We start from the raw sequence: 18,035 nt of genomic DNA, 5'->3' as shown, positions 1-18,035 counted from the left end.
AGTAAATATCTAACATCGATTATTTACACACTAAAGCAACGCGGCGTAAACTTCATTGGCTCTTAGTAAGACTGTTTAATTCGGGTTTTGACTAGAAATAGTTCACGTATATACCTACATACGTATCTTCAAACTGCTGTTGAAACAAAAAACCTTCTACTTATAATCTACTACTAATAAACAAAATTAAATTTACAAATAACTAATAATTATAGGTGAAAAAAGTATGATATTGTAATCAAAATACAGACGTACAAGTTTTATATAATCTTCAATGAAATTTCTGGTAGTTGTCAATTTTTCAAAGTTACCGACTTAAACTAATTTCAGAATAACTAGCATCAATGTTCGTAGACACGTAATACATCAAAGAAATAGCAATTACTTTGTGCGTTACGAGTTTTCACCGGTGATGCTACATTAAATGTAAAACGGATCTCGCGTTTGAAGAAAAATCAGCTGAATGAACTTTCAGTTGACGTTATCGCATTGTAACTCTTAACATGGTGACGGAAATCAAAGGATTAATTTGAATGATAGTGACTTCTTAGTGAAATGATGTAAGAATTTCACTCATTGGCATTATAAATATTATATTATATTGACATTAATATTGAACTACGTTTTACAATGGTTAGTCTACAAGTAACAATGTTCTCTGAAACTGGTTCTTAAGATAGAAAGATTACTTATTTAATAAATAAAATATCGTTTGTGAAGATCTACCAAAAACACCATCGTTCACTTTGACAATAGTGTTCTCTTTATAAATATGTTCTAACGCCTCCCTTAATAAATAAAGCTTGAAATGCGACTGAGAAATATATTTATACAAACTTCAAAGAGAATATTGAATAACAGGTATTTTTACGTTTCATATAAATTCATTTTTCTTTATATCATATAAGGTATAAAGAAAAATGCATTGTTGCATTTTATCTATAAACCTTAACAAATGTATCTTTTTGTGCTACTAGGGGTAGCATTATTAACCGCTTCATAATGAACTTTGTGTATGTTGAATTAACAATAGATTTTCATAGGCAAAACATAATCTCTTGTAAAAAGTATTTTATATGTTTTTTACGACAAAAAAGTTGCCTATTACTGGCCAGTAATACTTACTTAAGTGGATTGTCAATATAATATTATGTGCGACAGTATCTTAAAATATATACGTTCAGTGAAATAAATTCAAATTGAGCTGTCTCTCTTTTATACTACCCTAACCTCCTATAGCATAATCTCCTTCTTTCGTATTATAAGTCATTTATAACAGAAAATAAATCGCTTATTAATAAGCTAATATCTATTAACCAATGATAATTACATTATGTCTGATCGCGTGTAGTAATTGATTGTACTCACCATTGTCACGACCTTTCCGTTTTTTCTTTCCGCCTGTACTCGAAGACTTGCCGGACTTTTCCGACTTATCTTTGCTTTTCCACCGACTCAACATTTTCAAAGCAACGTCCACATCGAGTTTCACAAATGTTCCATTTTCGAACGAAAACTTTTATCTTTTTATAAAAACACTGAACATTTTCATTGTATTTAATCGAACCACAAACACTCGGTCGGTACCGTTAATTTAAAGTATATTAATTAATAACAACACTGGTGTATATTTTATTTCAATTTTATAAATTTTAAATGCGTTTTGACATAAACAATGTACTAGGAGATATGTAATTAATTTAATATATTCATATTGTTTGGATAAAGAAGCTGTGAATGGAGAAATTATATATATATATATAATACACATCATACATCATTCAAGTTTTATTGACTAAGTCGTAAAAATAAATTTTAATGCACCGTTTTTAATGTACTCTTGGATTTTCTTGGAAACTTAATAATATAATAAACCGTCGATACGCAACGTGAATTCATATAAATATTCTTGAAAAACTAATAGATAATACCGTATAATGAAACCTAAAAAAATAAGTTTTAAACTCAATATCGGATTTCCAATGGATAAAAATTTATACTGCAGTATTGATCTATGTTATAGTCAGTCCGATTCACGAAGACGCGCCCCCCTATTTGCCGTAAACGGGGAGTGCAAATTGCGGGAAGTTCGAAACAAACGTTGCTAGTTGTTACTAAATAATTAATTTTATGTTTTTATTTTTAGATAACTTCGAATATTAAGATGACAAAATTGTACCTAATTTTACGATAGGTGTAGTGGCAGTCTTATGTAGCTTGCGATTATTCTGGTTCGGAAAAAATACCGACTTCCAAATATAGGAAAAAAGGAGAATTGGTATATTCCTTACATTTATTCCTTAATTATTAAATTAGTAGTATTAGAAAAGACTAATATATTGAAATGACCGATTTTAGTGAAATATAAACTAAACGGTACCTTGAAAAACCTACACATTCATTCCTATAACAATCTAATTCTTTAAGTATACTAGGAGATTTCTGACAGAAAAACAGAAACGAAAATAATGCTTGAACTGCTTTTATATTAACTTAACAGACAATTAAATCCTGAAATCAGAAGGATACTTCAATTATTTGCATCGATATAGAAGTCAATGCAGCATATAATAAGAAGTAAATTAATAATATTGGTAAATATTTCAGATCGAGATTGTGAGGAGCCTCTTTATTATGAACGCGAAGTAAGGATAACGTGATCTCACCCCTTCATCGATTTTTTTTTCCTTTGTATCTAGTTAACCAATGAATAAACTTCAATTATTAAACTCATTGTTTGTAAACAAAGTTGCCTTATTAGTAATATGAATAGACCATTAAACCACTCTACCTCTAAATTTTACAAAATGAACCGTATCAATTATTATTAAGATTCATATTTATTTCAATGTTCGCGTATTTCTCGTTATTTACTCTATTAACTCAAGATGTTTCTCAAATATCGAGTAGGCACATTGTGTTATGAGTACGTAATTATATTTATATTATGAAAAGATCTGCTATAAATAATCGGATTCACAAATAAAAATCAATATACATAAGATTTGGACTGCAATTTATTAAACTTTTAATAAGAATATCTTTGGAGTTTAATGAGAGGTGATTTAATCAGGAGAAGAACTGGAGGTACAGGCATAACTTGCAAAATTTGCAGACTGAAGTGGTAGTATCACGTATATCGAAGGACCGTTTTCCGTAGGAGAAGACAACGTTTACGGCACCCTCCAGCTAAGTGGACCTATAATCTGAAGAAGCGACCGTTTGTAATCGTTTGGCGGACTACCAGCAATTTTCTCGAGCCTTGAGAAAAATAAAAATAAAGACGAAGGATGTCTCCTGTCTATAAAATTTCTATTTCCAGATTACGACGGGATGAATCAAACATGTCTTTATTACTTATTATTGTCTTTTATTGATCTTGATGCCAGTAAAATGCCATAAAGCTGGGAGGTATGTGCGACTCGCTGGTGCCCAGCACGCCTATGCATCCTATCACACCAGAATAGCCACTAAAAACCAGGGGCAGCCTCGCCATTTCTTCGGGGGCAGCACTGGTTGGTTCTTGCAAGCTACCGTGACGAGATATTGAGCAGCTGATTACAATGTACATTGACTACTAATTTGCTTATATCGTGTTGTCACGGTAAATATTACGGTCTAAAATTTCAACCATTACGTAACCTTTACGAAGTTGATTAACTCGGTATCCAGTAAAGTAATAAAGAATATTTTTTTGAAATTTCGGCTAAATTCGATCCTATTGTGTTATTATAATAACAACGCTATTAGGTGTCTCCGAGATTCTGATAGTCTTGAATTTGAACAAATCCATTAAGCCTTATTGACAACATGTCAGACAGTATCGGATTGCGAAATCAAATATCATAACTTGTATCGGCCACGTTTATAAGTGTTATTATATTATAAAAGTATTTTATTCAGAACAGTAGCCACCAATATTCCTATTTATCCCTCCATTTAAACCTAAAAAATTGTGTTAAGAGTGGGGTCAGGATCGATACTGCGATTGTTTTTACAACGCTAGGCGGCCCAACCATTGCGTCATTGACGCTTCAATCTTCCAAATTCTTCAAATTAATTTCTTCAAAAAAAATATTCATCGCATAAATCACGAATGGAATGTGAGCAAGAATGTTAACAACGAATCTCCGTTGAATCGCAATTCCGATCCTCTTGGCAAAAAACGGACCATTACTCCTTCCTATCACTAGTGGAGGCAATAAGTGTTATACTTTTAATAAATAATTTTGCATTACTTTGTGCAAGTAAATATAACTGTGATTACTCTCTTTGATGTGTGATCTACTAATTGACGTAACCCAAATATGTCGGCAGGTACATAGTCCAATTGTACTTTAGTTAACTGACCACATGTCATATCGGATTTGAGACATGTTGTAGTCCGAAGTCAATTCAAATTTCGTAGCTCTCGCATACACTAATGACTACCTAGAACAGCTAATGGAAATAATAATATTAATGATTGTTGAAAACTAAAACTGTATTATTTTAGTTTAGGAAAAATCGGCTTTCTTTGCTCGGAATCAAGCAAGCCAATGAAAATATGTTTTTATTTTTATGATTTTTAAAAATAGAATTCTACATAACATCTAAAAGGAAAATTATGTATTTTATACATTTGCAACTAAATCTTTGAACGGATTATATGATATAAAATCCGATTCCATTCGAACGCCTCTTCAATGCAATCTTATTTTCCTGAAAAAGAATTTCACATAGGATTGTCTACTTTGATCCACGATTCTTTTGTCATGGTTTGTACTGGCTGTGAATATACCAGATATGACGAGATTAAATGACAATTCATATATCTATCACGTCGAAAATATATAGAAACTTTTTAAAACGATTGAATTTAACCAATAGTTTAATTATTATTATTATAAATTCGCCAATGTACGCTTTTCCTAGAGTAAAATTTGAACAATGGTTAATTACTGATTTCAATTTCAATTAAATTTTACTTTCACAATTCAATTCAAATACAAACTTCATTCAGTTAACCAGGCTTGATTTGTTGTTTATTTTAACAATGTTGTTTTAAAATTATTAAAGTAAATAATAAATACTTTTGGGTTTTTGCATTGGGTAAAAATCTTATGTTAATGACATGTTATCCGAAGTTCACCGTAATCAGATGCTACTATACATCACTTTTGTCATTTTATAAGGTTAATTTTAACATAAAACTTACCTTAGACGTAGATTGTATCAAGAGAAGCTCTGTAAAATTTCAGTAGCACTTTAAATCTTTAAAAATATATATCAAATAAAGCTATTGTAATGAATATTTACTTCAATTACTTTTATCATTTACATAATCCTTTGCACCGTCTGCAATAATTACATACTAATATTAAGTGATATTGTACTTATTATGTTTTAAGATGGGGTAAGGCTTTGTGCGAACCCATCTGGGTACCTTTGTACTAAGTATTGTTTTGTTCCGGCTTGAGGGGGAGTGAGCCAGTATAAAGATAGGGATTTAATATTTTTGTTCCCATGATTAGTAGCGCATTAGCGATATAAGAAATGGGTAAAACTTCTTATAGCACCAATCTATGAGCAGTGGTGACCACTTACCATTAAGCGACTTATTTGCCTACATATGTTATTAAAAAAGATGTTTTTCTTAAGCAATTATGCTTTCTTTTAATTTTATGATGTTTTAAATTTGGAATATTCCACGTGTTCGTTTTTAACATTGTAATCCGTGTGTATCTTCAGGTCAAGAGTGAATTGGCGTCTTATCGGCAAGCGAGCATGCTTCATCTTAGGCTGCATTAGGTGCGATTGTGGTCAAGCGTGACCCTATTCTCCTATTATACAAAGGCAGTTCACTGATTCGTAAATTGATTACTTGACGTCAGTTTGATAATCGATTTCATGTAGTCTATTCGCGATAACAATAATAATTAATATCATATCAATATTACTAATTGCATTGGATTTGCTTTACTAACAAACGAGTTTCTTGTCGGTTTTTATCGGCAGAATCTCCTAACGAACCGATCTCCATATGAAGATTCAGTGATGCTTTTATGAGCCTACTGGAACAAAAAATGTTTTAATTTAGATATTAATAAACTATCAAACTTTGATTCCTTAAATATTCAGGGATGGAACAAATAAGAAAATTCGTAATCACCGAACATTATATAAGGTTTCATTAGTTCAATTATTCGGGGATTACCCTAAAATCAAGCCTATATACAGATGTTTGATCGGGCGTAAGTGTGATGCGATTTATGAAAATAACAAGAATGATTTTATGTAAATAATAAAAATCATAATATAAAAAAATGTTATCTTTTTAAAGCCGGTTGTTTTCCACTACTGCAATTAGGTACCGAGATAAAAATATCTTATTTTCATCCAAGAAATTCTTGGAAAGCTAAGGATCTATTTATTTGTATACTAGCAGGGTTAAGTAAATTTGTAATCTCGTAATAAACCTGCAAGCTCTGTTACGTATTCTAACCATAATCATGTCAATTATTAAAAAAAAAAAAAAAAAATACTTTGAAAAAGAGCGCAAGATAACACAGTTAATCTGTCATTACAAGTATACTTGACTTAATATTATATACTTGTACGTATGTAAATACATAACCGAATGAGCTCAGCAGCGCCACGCTTCGGATTTTGAACTGAAACTAGAACTGAAAAAAGGTTCGTTTCAGTGCAAGGGTGCAAGCTGCATTTGAGTGATACCCCAGAAACCTACTAGATGGCAGTGAACGAGTCCAGTAGTTTTAGAATAGGGCAAATCGCGGCGCTGCACTCAGGTGACCAAAGGACTTGCGCCAATCAATACAGTGTCCTTGAAATTGAGTTAAAAATAAAATCTTCCCGGTGGTGTTTGATTATAGAATTAACGTCATAAAATATTTATGAACTTAAGTGAAACGGTATTGGTATTGCTGTGTTGAAAAACGAAAAGACGGAGTATTGTTTTATAGTGTAGTCTTGAAAATATTACCCGTTACTGTTTATTTGTGAGTATATGAATTGTTTTTGTTTCTTCGAGTGTTTGTGATGTGCTATGCTGTATCGATCTGTAAAAGGTGGTTGAGTTCATGACAGATTTATTACTTAAATTAAATAATTACAAATAATAATCATCCAAATAAATTTTACATGCTCAATGAGGTGTCATGAGAAAATTGCGCGATGAAATATGGAAAATCGATTGAAACTCTCGACAGTCATATTGAATAGGTAAGTTATGAAAAAATATTAAATCTCTTCTTATAATTAAATCTCAGGCAATGTATTTATAAGTTATAATTCAACGTAAACACAACAGGAGACAAGTGACGACTATTATTCCATTACTTTGGGTGTCGCGCATTTTGTCGACGCTCAGAATCCATTGATATCACATACATCCGAAAGTTAAATACTTTCAAATTAATGGAATTGGTCTACGTTTTCCCAAAAATTATCAACATTTGTTTAATTTTAATTCCAAAGATCAGTTTTGGAATACATAATATTTTCCGGATATAGAAATATCCGAGCTACATTGATTCGGGTTTTCGTCCATTTTGAATAGGATCAAACAACGACATAGAATATTAAGTGTTCAAGTTATATATATTATCGCATTTGTTTGCGGACGAGCATATGGGCCACCTGATGGTAAGTGGTCACCACCGCCCATAGACAAAGACGCTGTAAGAAATATTAACCATTCCTTACATCACCTATGCGCCACCAACCTTGGCAACTAAGATGTTATGTCCCTTGTGCCTGTGATTACACTGGCTCACTCACCCTTCTAACCGGAACACAACAATACAGAGTACTGTTATTTGGCGGTAGAATATCTGATGAGTGGGTGGTACCTACCCAGACGGGCTTGCACAAAGTCCTACCACCAAGTAAATAGTTATATAATCATTGTTAATAAAACCGCACAACATTGTGCTATATTTATATAGCCACTGTTAATGCGTGGTTATTGATGCTGACTAGGTCGTTATGACAATGTTCAAACAACCATTATCATATTTCGTACATAAACAAGGATTCTCTTTTCAAAAATATTTAGAACATTATTTTTTTTATTAAATTAATACTTCGAACTGTTTCAGGTACAATGAGAACAGCCCATCATTTAAGCCATGTAAGTAGAACCATAGACATATTGTTAAATTTTTAATAAATAAATCAAATAATAAGGATTAATTATATTTGTATTAATCATTTGTGTCTTAAAATTTCAGGAGGTGCCTACAGCGCTGACAAGCGATCGGAGCGTGCACCGAGTAGTACCAACGTGCAAGTAACACGTATAATAATATAATCGATGTTTACTAAATGAAATGCAACAAATGTCTTCTTATGGTTATTTTACTTGTTCGCTGTAAAAGCATTGCGATTAGGAAAGCGATGCCAATCTGTTAATGGCTGCTCTATGTAATTTCTTTATTTATTTCTGTTCTTTCCAAATCATCAAATGTCTCAAAATATATGCTAAATGAGGAGATTATTTCGCAAATGTCGTGATAAAAATCTCATTTACATAGCAAAAATAAGTTGTAGAAGCAAGTATTTACTGATATTTTCCATATCTCCATATCTATTCTGGTAAAGACAAATACATTTCTGAATTATAATGTAATGTAAATAAATGCATTTGAAGGGATGTTACTTTACAAAAGATTTATTAATATGATATAAATACAAAAGTATATAACATAAGTGTGCAGATAAAACCCAACATTGTTTTTTATTGCACAATATCAAAGTGAACAATTTTTTCGCAAAATGCTATAAGCTCAAAATATATTAATTGGAAAACATATCTTATTTCTAAGCTACATACGTAACAATTTTAAATTCGCAGTATTATGACATTTGATGATTTTATAGATCAATGTGTTATGAAATGATGTTGTAGTTTAATACATGTTGCCTGCTGCGATAACTCTCTGCTTTATGTTTAATTGTTAACTTAATCTGTGTATGTGTGTGTATCTTTCATGTATTGTATCAATACAAAGAAATTTGACTATGCATATGAATATGATGTATATTGATGTTAGACTTGTTTCTAAAACTACCAAAATGACTTAATGTTTCCTTGTATTTAGTTAAATTGTAGTTTTATTGCTTGTGAATTACTGTACATTCATGGACATAATTAGACGAACTTATAAATGGCGAATTTGTTTAAACACAACTATTTGCGAATGTGTCTCGAATCTACGATTAAATGTATCGATTTGAAATTAAAAAAAAATAATATTAGAGATATTGATCAGGTATATCACCGCAGCAATAGTTAGTACTGTTGTGATACGGTTTGAAGTGTCAGTGAGAAAATTTAACTACAGGCATGAGGGCCGTGCCATGTTAGCTCCCGAGGGTGGTGGCGCATTCGCGAATTTAGATTAATAAATACATATTTAATAATAATTTACGTTCCTTTAAATATGTCCATGAGTTTCAGTATTTGATTTAATTGTCAATGTCCCTGCTTTTGGTAAATTGCAAATATAAGCATATAAATAATTTTAAGATTTTATTTTATCGGTTCGTACGAATATTCAACTCAGATTTTCTTACGGCAAGCATATAAGAGTATATTTTAATTTATTGCGAGCAATAGAAAGTTACACTTCGTCGCGCAATTAAACTGAAGAGGTTAAGAATAATTTCTTTTAATTAATATGTATTTACGTTTGATAGCTATTATTTCTTAATTAAATACGGAGTGATATGGAGTCCCGGCCTGTTTTCACATATTGAGAGGCCGTATTCGTTTTAGAGTATTTTTAGTATTGAGTAGAATGATTGTTTAATCTCCTGTAAAGTTCAACTTTAAAGGTTTCAGAACTACTTAAACTTCTACGTACAATAAAAATGGCTTGAATTTTAATACATATATTTATACGTAATTAGCAGATTGAAAATGAATTATAACTTATCAATTTTAGACTTGATACTGAAGTTGTATAGGAAAATAGTTTTTGTAAGTCAAAAAGTCGTAGTGAAAATTATGTTTCAATTTAAAATAGCATACCAACGTCTGTATAGATATATATTTATACTCTAAAAGGAACGATGTATAATTATTCCGTTACATAACATAACATAACGAATGCATAAAAATTACATATTCTCCCTATTGGGTCAAAATTGGGATAAAAATGAAATAAAATTTTGAACCAATAAACATAAAACATATACCAGAAGGTGCGGCGTTCGGAGGTTTTATTACATAACACGCGGCAGACGGTTCTGCTTAAATTAATATAAATGAGTACCTACATATGAAAATATTTATATATTTTATATTTACATACTTTTTTGCGCTAATCGTAATGTTATTACGATATTGTTGTAAATATTACTGGCAAAAAACATCTGTACCAGATAGCTCATAAAATTTTAACGTTGATAATATTAAATACACATTTGTGAGATTGTAAGAAAATTTCATGAGTCATGACATGTAAGACGTTTGTTACCAGTAAATGATTACGAGCTGTCAATTGCTATATTATACTTATCATTTGATACACATATACTAATATATGTTTTATTTATATGTTAGACGTAGTGAATGTATTTTGAAATGGTTGTGTAGAATTTGTAATTACGAATATCAATTTAATCTTATGCTTTGTGTCTTATATATAACTTTTAAGACGAGCTAATAATATTATTGATATTAAAACTTTGAATTGGAATATATAATTTATTTATTAATATTAAATCGCACTGTCTATAAGGATTATTAAGGTAAGTAAAGTCGTTAAAACGATCTATTTAAATGTTAAACGGTGACAAATATATTTAAATAGTATTTATTCGATAGTCATTAATTTGTTCGCAACGCGTCGCATATCATACGAAATGACAATAATTAACAACAATTTTACACCGAAATAAATTAAGTTAAAACTATTATGATGACATAATATTAGTTATTAAATAATTACCTATTCAGTATTTGAATACATTTATTCATATATTCCATTAGTTTGATACATAATGACACAATGGTTATAAATACTGGATCTTCACCGAAGATTGCCGGTTTTTCTTTAAACATCTCGCGTTCGGCGGTGAAGCAAAATAACGCGAGGAAGCTTGTATGTGTCGGTTGAAAATCTATACCACTTGTACGTCTACCAACCGACTTCGGAACACTATGATGGAATGAGCTCCTCGAAAGGAAAAGGTGCCTAAATTCAACAGCGAAATTTATTTAAATAATTATATAAAATATAATGATCATGTTCTACTATTGACATTTATAAAAAATATATTGTAAGAAAAATTTAATTTTAATCCTTCTCGTGCTTTGGGCGTGATCTTGGTTATCTTACTTAGTAAGATTGGACCAATTACTATGCGATCCTAATCCTGAATAATAAACCCACATCGAATGCACAGACAGGCACCGTACATGTGTAAATATTTGACTCGGTGCCTGAACTTCGCTCGCTTTGAATTAATTATGTAGCTGCTCATATCTAAACTTACATTATCGACATAGCTTCATTGTAACCCTAATATAATATTAAATTACACATCTCTACATTTACTTAACACACAGAACTTTTAGTACCAGCTTGAAAATGTACCAAACATACTTGCGAATAGATTCACACACGAAGGCGACAACACCCTACGTTAAATTAACTAAAAAAATATTAAATAAAATTGATTTTTTTTCCTCGTACTGCCAAGATAGTGTCCCTCACACCTAAACATTCTGTAAGCACAAGCGACATTTTATACTAATGCACGTCGATTTTTTAATTTAACGTGACCGGAGCGTACTTAGCGCTTTACTCAAGAAAGTATTTTTTAGTGTATGTTTTTTAATGAATCTATATAACTCCAAGTATTAAAAACAAAATGAAAACTTTAGCTCTAATTCCAATATTATTCTACGATTGACCATATTTACATAAATGAACGTAACTATCAATTTTGGAGATGAATAAGTTACCGCATATAAGTATGTATTTTTCATTCATGAAGAAGTTTTAAATTTAATCCAGTTTGTTGTAAAACGCCACTAGATGGCGTTGCAATACATCTTTATTGCAATTAGTATTTATGTCGACTTGGTTATAAAGGATTTTTGCAAAAATATATATTGACAATGGTAGTGTCATATTAGTGAAATCTTCTCCTCCTAATTGAATAGCGATAGAGTATTTCTTTATGTCTAGAACTAGTTGACAACTAGAGTGTCAAGTATGTGAAGAACTTTGCAGATGGATTATAGTTAAAAAATAAAGATACACACTACTATGATAGCCACCTGTAAATAACAGTACAGAAAACAGTCATTATGGAAAATAAGGATTAAGTTTAAGTTAGTAAACCTCATTTCCCAAAAGTACAATTTTATTAATTTAGCATTTCTTCCTCTTCACTAACGGTCTGTAATTTTCCGTATAACTTCAAGCTTAAAAGCTGTGGAGATTTACAACTATATTTAAACTTGTAACGAGGCATATAATTCATGACCTAGTCTCAATTTAACCCAACTACTCTAAACTTTATAGTTATTTGTATAGTTCGTAATTATAATTTAAGATTTTAATAAATTGTGTCTCCGAATATTTATGTAAATTCAGTAATACTTATTAACAACTTCGTTGTTCAAAAGCTAACATATAAAGCTTGCAGATCCCGAGTATTGGTTTCATATTTCAATTTTGGGTACATTAAGTTTATGTTGAATAATTCTCCATATCAGCAAAGAGATAGTAGTCCACTCTTTTCAGCGCCTGATCTCTCTCAGGTCGAACTATGAGTATCATAGATTCAGAGAGTGTCATACGCCTGCAAGATTAGTTTTCTGGTTGGTCTTTGAACTTCGGTCAAAATGACGTAAATATAATCAGACTGAGGTTTAAAAAAAAAAACACTGCTTAACAACCTTTATAGAATCGATACTTCGCGTTCCAGATGTTTATTGTATTTTATTATAGATATTTCCTTATTAAATAATAATTAAATATAATATTTTCTATATCATAATATATTCGAATATATTTCGTTTCATAAAACACAAAAGCGTTCGCATTTTAATTTTTTAAGATACTTTATTTAAGAAACATGTTTAAATCATTGCGTTCAAAATTTGGTCGTTACCATGGCAATGATGTCTGTGCGTTGTAAGCGTTATTCCTAACGTTTGGTTAAAAATAAATCTTGTTTATCGTTACTGTTCCGTTCATACCGAAAACTTAAGTAGTTTTAATTCGGTCGAATTAGGTCACGCATTCGACATACTAAGAAACTTCAGTAGTATGTAAATATTGTAACAAAATATGATTAGCAAGCAATTTATTGTGTTCTAAGAAATGTTAGTAGAGTCGAATGTGCAAATTATATTGTTAGTTAAAACTGTTCATAAGTACCTTAAGCGTTATCAATTAAACTCGATGAAACGGCCGGAATGTTGTCGAAAACCCAATATATGTTTCAATGTTTGTTTTCACATTTTGTCACAGAACACAAAATTATCTTACAAAATTCTTAATGTTAAGGTAAGCATCAAAGTCTTTATATGAACATACTCGACTGTGCTAAATGTTATCTATATTCGCGTTTACTGATTGTTTTATACGCGTTTTCGGAAAGCATTTCGTTTAAGAAGTCATAAGCTATCCACAAATTAACTAATACTGCATCTATTTATATGGATGATCGGGATAGGATGGCGTGCACAGTACTTTAGCTACTACTAGCACTAGCTTCTGCACTATTTCGCTAGATGGCGCTATGCCGTTACTTAGTTTCCAAACAACGTCCAATAGAGGCTCTACAAGCGCGGTTTGCAGCATAACTTTAAACATCACTTATATATATTTAAGCGAAAAACTGTAATATACATTTATGTATAGGATGCGGTTTTAACAATAAAAAATATGATAAGAATATTAACAACAGTTATAAGCAAATACTAATAGAATTTTCAGTCAGATCGTATACTTATTCGTCATTATCGAGACACTACGTGGTAATTACAACGAAATACTACAATTTTACACGATTTCGTGAAAGAAACAACATTAAAAACAAAGCGAATGTTCTTTTTATTGATTCTTTCTAGTTTTAAATTTTGTTTCAACCGATATCTATCCGGCCATGATGTATTTTATGCCCCATAGAAATCCAATTTGTTATAGTCATTATAGATTTAGGTCGTTCTTTATCAACATATGTAAAAACTAATTTAAATCCCGACAAATCTAAAAACGACATGGAGATTGCCCGAAGTCCTACCATCAAGTGAATTTGAATGTGGCTAAATAATTTCCAAACATTTCCTTAAGAGGGCAGTCATGCTGGGCTACAGCAAGTCAAAAGTGTTAATTTGCTTTGAAATTAATACATTTTGTATTTAATATATGGATTAGCGACAGATTATTAATTTCAAGATATTATTTAAAAAACTCTTCTATATGAACGTACGTAACTATGTAGCATTTATATGAACTTCGACTCAATATTTCGTTATATTCAGTAAGCAAATAGATATTTTACATATTAATATAGATGCAACGTTGTTATAGTTAAACAATGCTTTGTCCTTTTCTTGCAAATGTTAAATTAGTGATGACAGAAAGAGAGTATTATTAGATATTTATATATACATTAAACTAATAAATATTTACCTATCATCATATTTTAAAAGAAATTACTGCTAGATTAATCAAGTACAGGACTAGACACTCGCACATGTTATCGAGAATCGAGAATACTAACCAACAAATCGATATTTCAGTCGAATTCTATGCCTCGGGTCACTAATTGCTAATGAACCCGAATTCCTAGCAATCTTAGCAGTTTAGCCGAAATTTTTATGATGATTTCTTTATATTAATTCTATCGCCTTTACTTTTATCGCGAAGAAAATTCTAATGGAACAAAGAGATGTACCTATGTTATTTATTAAATTAAATTCGGGAGAAGAACGACTCTTAGATATAAAGCTTTAGTATATTCATTTTGTTACATTCGACTTTTTACTTCGCCTTACATTTTTTTTTTTTTATAAAATAATAAAGACAAAGGCCTGCAATTACCCCTCCTAATTGGTTTTATAAGATTCTAAATCTTTTTGCGAGTATTAACTATACTACAGCCTGTATTTGTTCCAGTGCTTGGGTACTAAGTGTTGGTTCAAACACATTAAGCAGATTTCCATTCAATCCATTTACGTTTCCTTTGCCGCCAAATATAAAAAAATATATACATCAATTATAAACATAGTTAAGAGCATAAAAACGATTGATTGTAATCTACGTATTCTCCTTCACTTTTGACTTCCGCTACATTGAATATCTTTATTGTAACGAAGTTAGTTCACAGTGAACTACAGAAATGAGTGATCGTTATTTAAACTAGATCTGTTTATTTGCATATTTTTTATTGACATTGTATTATTAATAACAATTTCGTTTCTTGTCATAAATATATTCTAAAGCGCTGGTAAATTATTCCATTATTTAAAACAAATAATTATATGGCGGAAACAATTTGGTTCCAACCGGGTGTCTCTGACACATATATTTTTTTAATAATAATAATATATAGATTTCTTAATAATGTAACCCTATAAAAACTAATAAGAAGCGAGCTATTTTTGTTTCTTAGAATATTTCATTTTTAAATCAATGTGCAACATTATTTTGTTTCTTTGTTAATTGTCGCTCTATTGATTGGAAAGCTATCTGCTGTGAATATTAGTACAAGATAAGTGCGACAAGAGACTTTGGCGGATATTTTTGCATACATAACTATACCAAAAATGGATTAGTGAATTTCCATGTATGTAGGTTAAGTCTAACGTAAATCGTCATTTATAAAATATTTCTTTACCAAATATAAGAAAAAATATATTTATCATAATTTTTTTTAACATTCTCGATAATCACTCTGGAATGTTATATAAGACCCCCAATGTAATTTAATATGTAATGTATAAAACAAAAAGAAATTGCTTACCTTAAAACAAAATATAAAACGAAAACAAAATAACTTAACATTTGAGATTCGAAAGGACCAGTTCCAATCGGAATTATGACGTCCCCAAAATACATCCTACAGGTTCGGGCTAATGCTATCATGGCTCAATAGTATTTCAACCTCAATATGACCTACATCCCATTCTCAAAATTGATTTCCAAACAATACATCGCTCAACAACGCTCCACAATCTTTTGATAGCTTAACGTTCCAGTATGTATTATTCAACGAGGTAATAACATTGAATGTGTACGTGATGGAATTCCATAATAATAATAATATTTTCAAGAAAGAATAGAATTAACTATGCTAAAAATATAATAATAATAATAATAACAATTTATTGGTGCAAGAAGTAAATATTACGAAGAGAATCTTATACATATGACTTTACAAAATAAGTATGACTTCAATCAAATATTACCATTAGCTAAGTACTCTATTTACGTTTCGTCACGGTAGCATGCGAAAGCGATCCCGTGGCGCCCACCGATGAGACGGAGAGGGTACCGCTGGTTTTTTAGTGGGTATTCCGGTGTGCCGCTAACATCTTGGGCACCGGCGAGTCCCACATACCACCCCACTTCCAAGTGGGGGAAACGCGTAACAAAAGTACTCTATTTACGTGTGGTTTGGCACTTTTAAAACAGTGAAACTTATTATCCTTTACCCATAATATAATAACCCATTTATTTACATAATCTGTGTTAAGGATAATTATCTCATCCCCTAATGGAATTTTACAAATACAAAATATGAGGCTTTGTTTTTTACTAAAAACAATAATTAAATAAAGTAACACTCTGTAACTTCTCTTAGAGTCTGGAATTTTTCTACTAAGGTAAATTTATATGTATATATGGTAAAAGTTCATCCAATCCATACAAATTAAGCGCACTATCATAATTAATTAACTACTAATATTTATTAGTCTTGATTTAATTACTTCAGTTAAGATTCACGTTTAGTATCCAATCTCTCATCATCTCTGCTTCATTAATAGATTAATTGCTGTTCATTAATTACGTATATAACAATTATTATCTGACTAAAATTCCATTCAAATGTTAGGATTAATCATAGAAGACCATGACCTAATAGATCTCCTGGCTAAGGTTTCATTAATTAATCACGTAATGATTTTTAGCAATTATTTATAATTTTGTGTGCCATAAGTCATGTAAAATATACATATTTGGTAAATGTTTTATGGTCATCGTCCTCGGGTCACGGATTAGCGAGACATTTGTAACAAGTGGGTAAAATCATACCACTGTGCTTTATTGAACAATAGCTTCATCAAGCCATTTGTCGTCGTTTTTGCGTACATTGCAGAGTATCTCGAACGATCGATACGTAAAAAACCAAAATTTCGGAAATATTCTTGCGTGGATCATTAGATTGCTTCTGAAATTCACATCTGTCCTAACATTATTTTTTGAACAAAAGTATCAGTATCAGGCCAGGCCACTGGCAAGTCGTCCCCACAAGCTGCTGAAGATTATTCTTCAAGCTAAGATAGCTACAGGTCCTTATGCGTTGGTATTCCAAGAGATCGAAGTAGAAGAATCGAGCAAACATATTGCCATTGTTATTTAACTCTGTAGGTTTCGGAATGTATAAACTACTGGACGATTCAATCTGGTAAGGTGTAACGAAGCTTTCCGAAAGAATCCGCATATTGACTGCGAATAAAGGCCACACGTTGCTTTGCTCACTACAATAAACTTGTAATATTTCGTGATTTTTTTCGAAACCCTTTCGACTAATGGACGATCCCTGAACGTTGCATTTAAATTAAATTATATATTCTTTTCGATAGATTAATCATTTATAGGTGTCGTTTTTATATTTAATTTAATCTTAATATGACAATTTAAAAGTTTTGATAAGAGCCTAGTAAATTAAACACAACTATATAATATTAAAAATGTGAAAGTGAGTTCGTTTGTTACCCGTCTCAACTATTCAACCGATAAACGCGAAATGAAAATGAAATTTTACATACACCTTGCCAG

General features: G+C 30.9%; 1 protein-coding gene and 1 long non-coding RNA gene across 16 annotated transcripts in view; one reads left to right on the top strand and one right to left on the bottom strand.

Moving 5' to 3' along the window:
- The window catches only part of LOC125076197 (coiled-coil domain-containing protein AGAP005037), a 212,572-nt gene that overhangs the window by 98,118 nt on the left and 96,419 nt on the right, over positions 1–18,035 (bottom strand). The window contains exon 1 of one of the 15 annotated variants that reach the window (XM_047688244.1): positions 13,404–13,601. The exons of 13 other annotated variants lie outside the window; for them this stretch is intronic. Coding sequence is in view for 1 of the 2 variants with exons in the window: in XM_047688243.1 (XP_047544199.1) it covers positions 1,369–1,462 (94 nt within the window). In the remaining variant the exon portion in view is untranslated. Of the gene's footprint in view, positions 1–1,368; positions 1,595–13,403; positions 13,602–18,035 lie in introns of those variants that run through there. One more of the 15 variants, XM_047688243.1, reaches the window with a different exon arrangement.
- LOC125076200 lies at positions 6,993–8,598 on the top strand. The gene is made up of 3 exons (XR_007120295.1): positions 6,993–7,224; positions 8,103–8,134; positions 8,235–8,598. It is a non-coding gene; the product is annotated as an uncharacterized LOC125076200 (long non-coding RNA).

The sequence above is a fragment of the Vanessa atalanta genome, chromosome Z, assembly GCF_905147765.1.
Source record: "Vanessa atalanta chromosome Z, ilVanAtal1.2, whole genome shotgun sequence".
NCBI classification, from domain to species: domain Eukaryota; kingdom Metazoa; phylum Arthropoda; class Insecta; order Lepidoptera; family Nymphalidae; genus Vanessa; species Vanessa atalanta.
The sequence above is the reverse complement of the archived record's forward strand: the minus strand, read 5'-3'. Positions and strand labels throughout refer to the sequence as shown.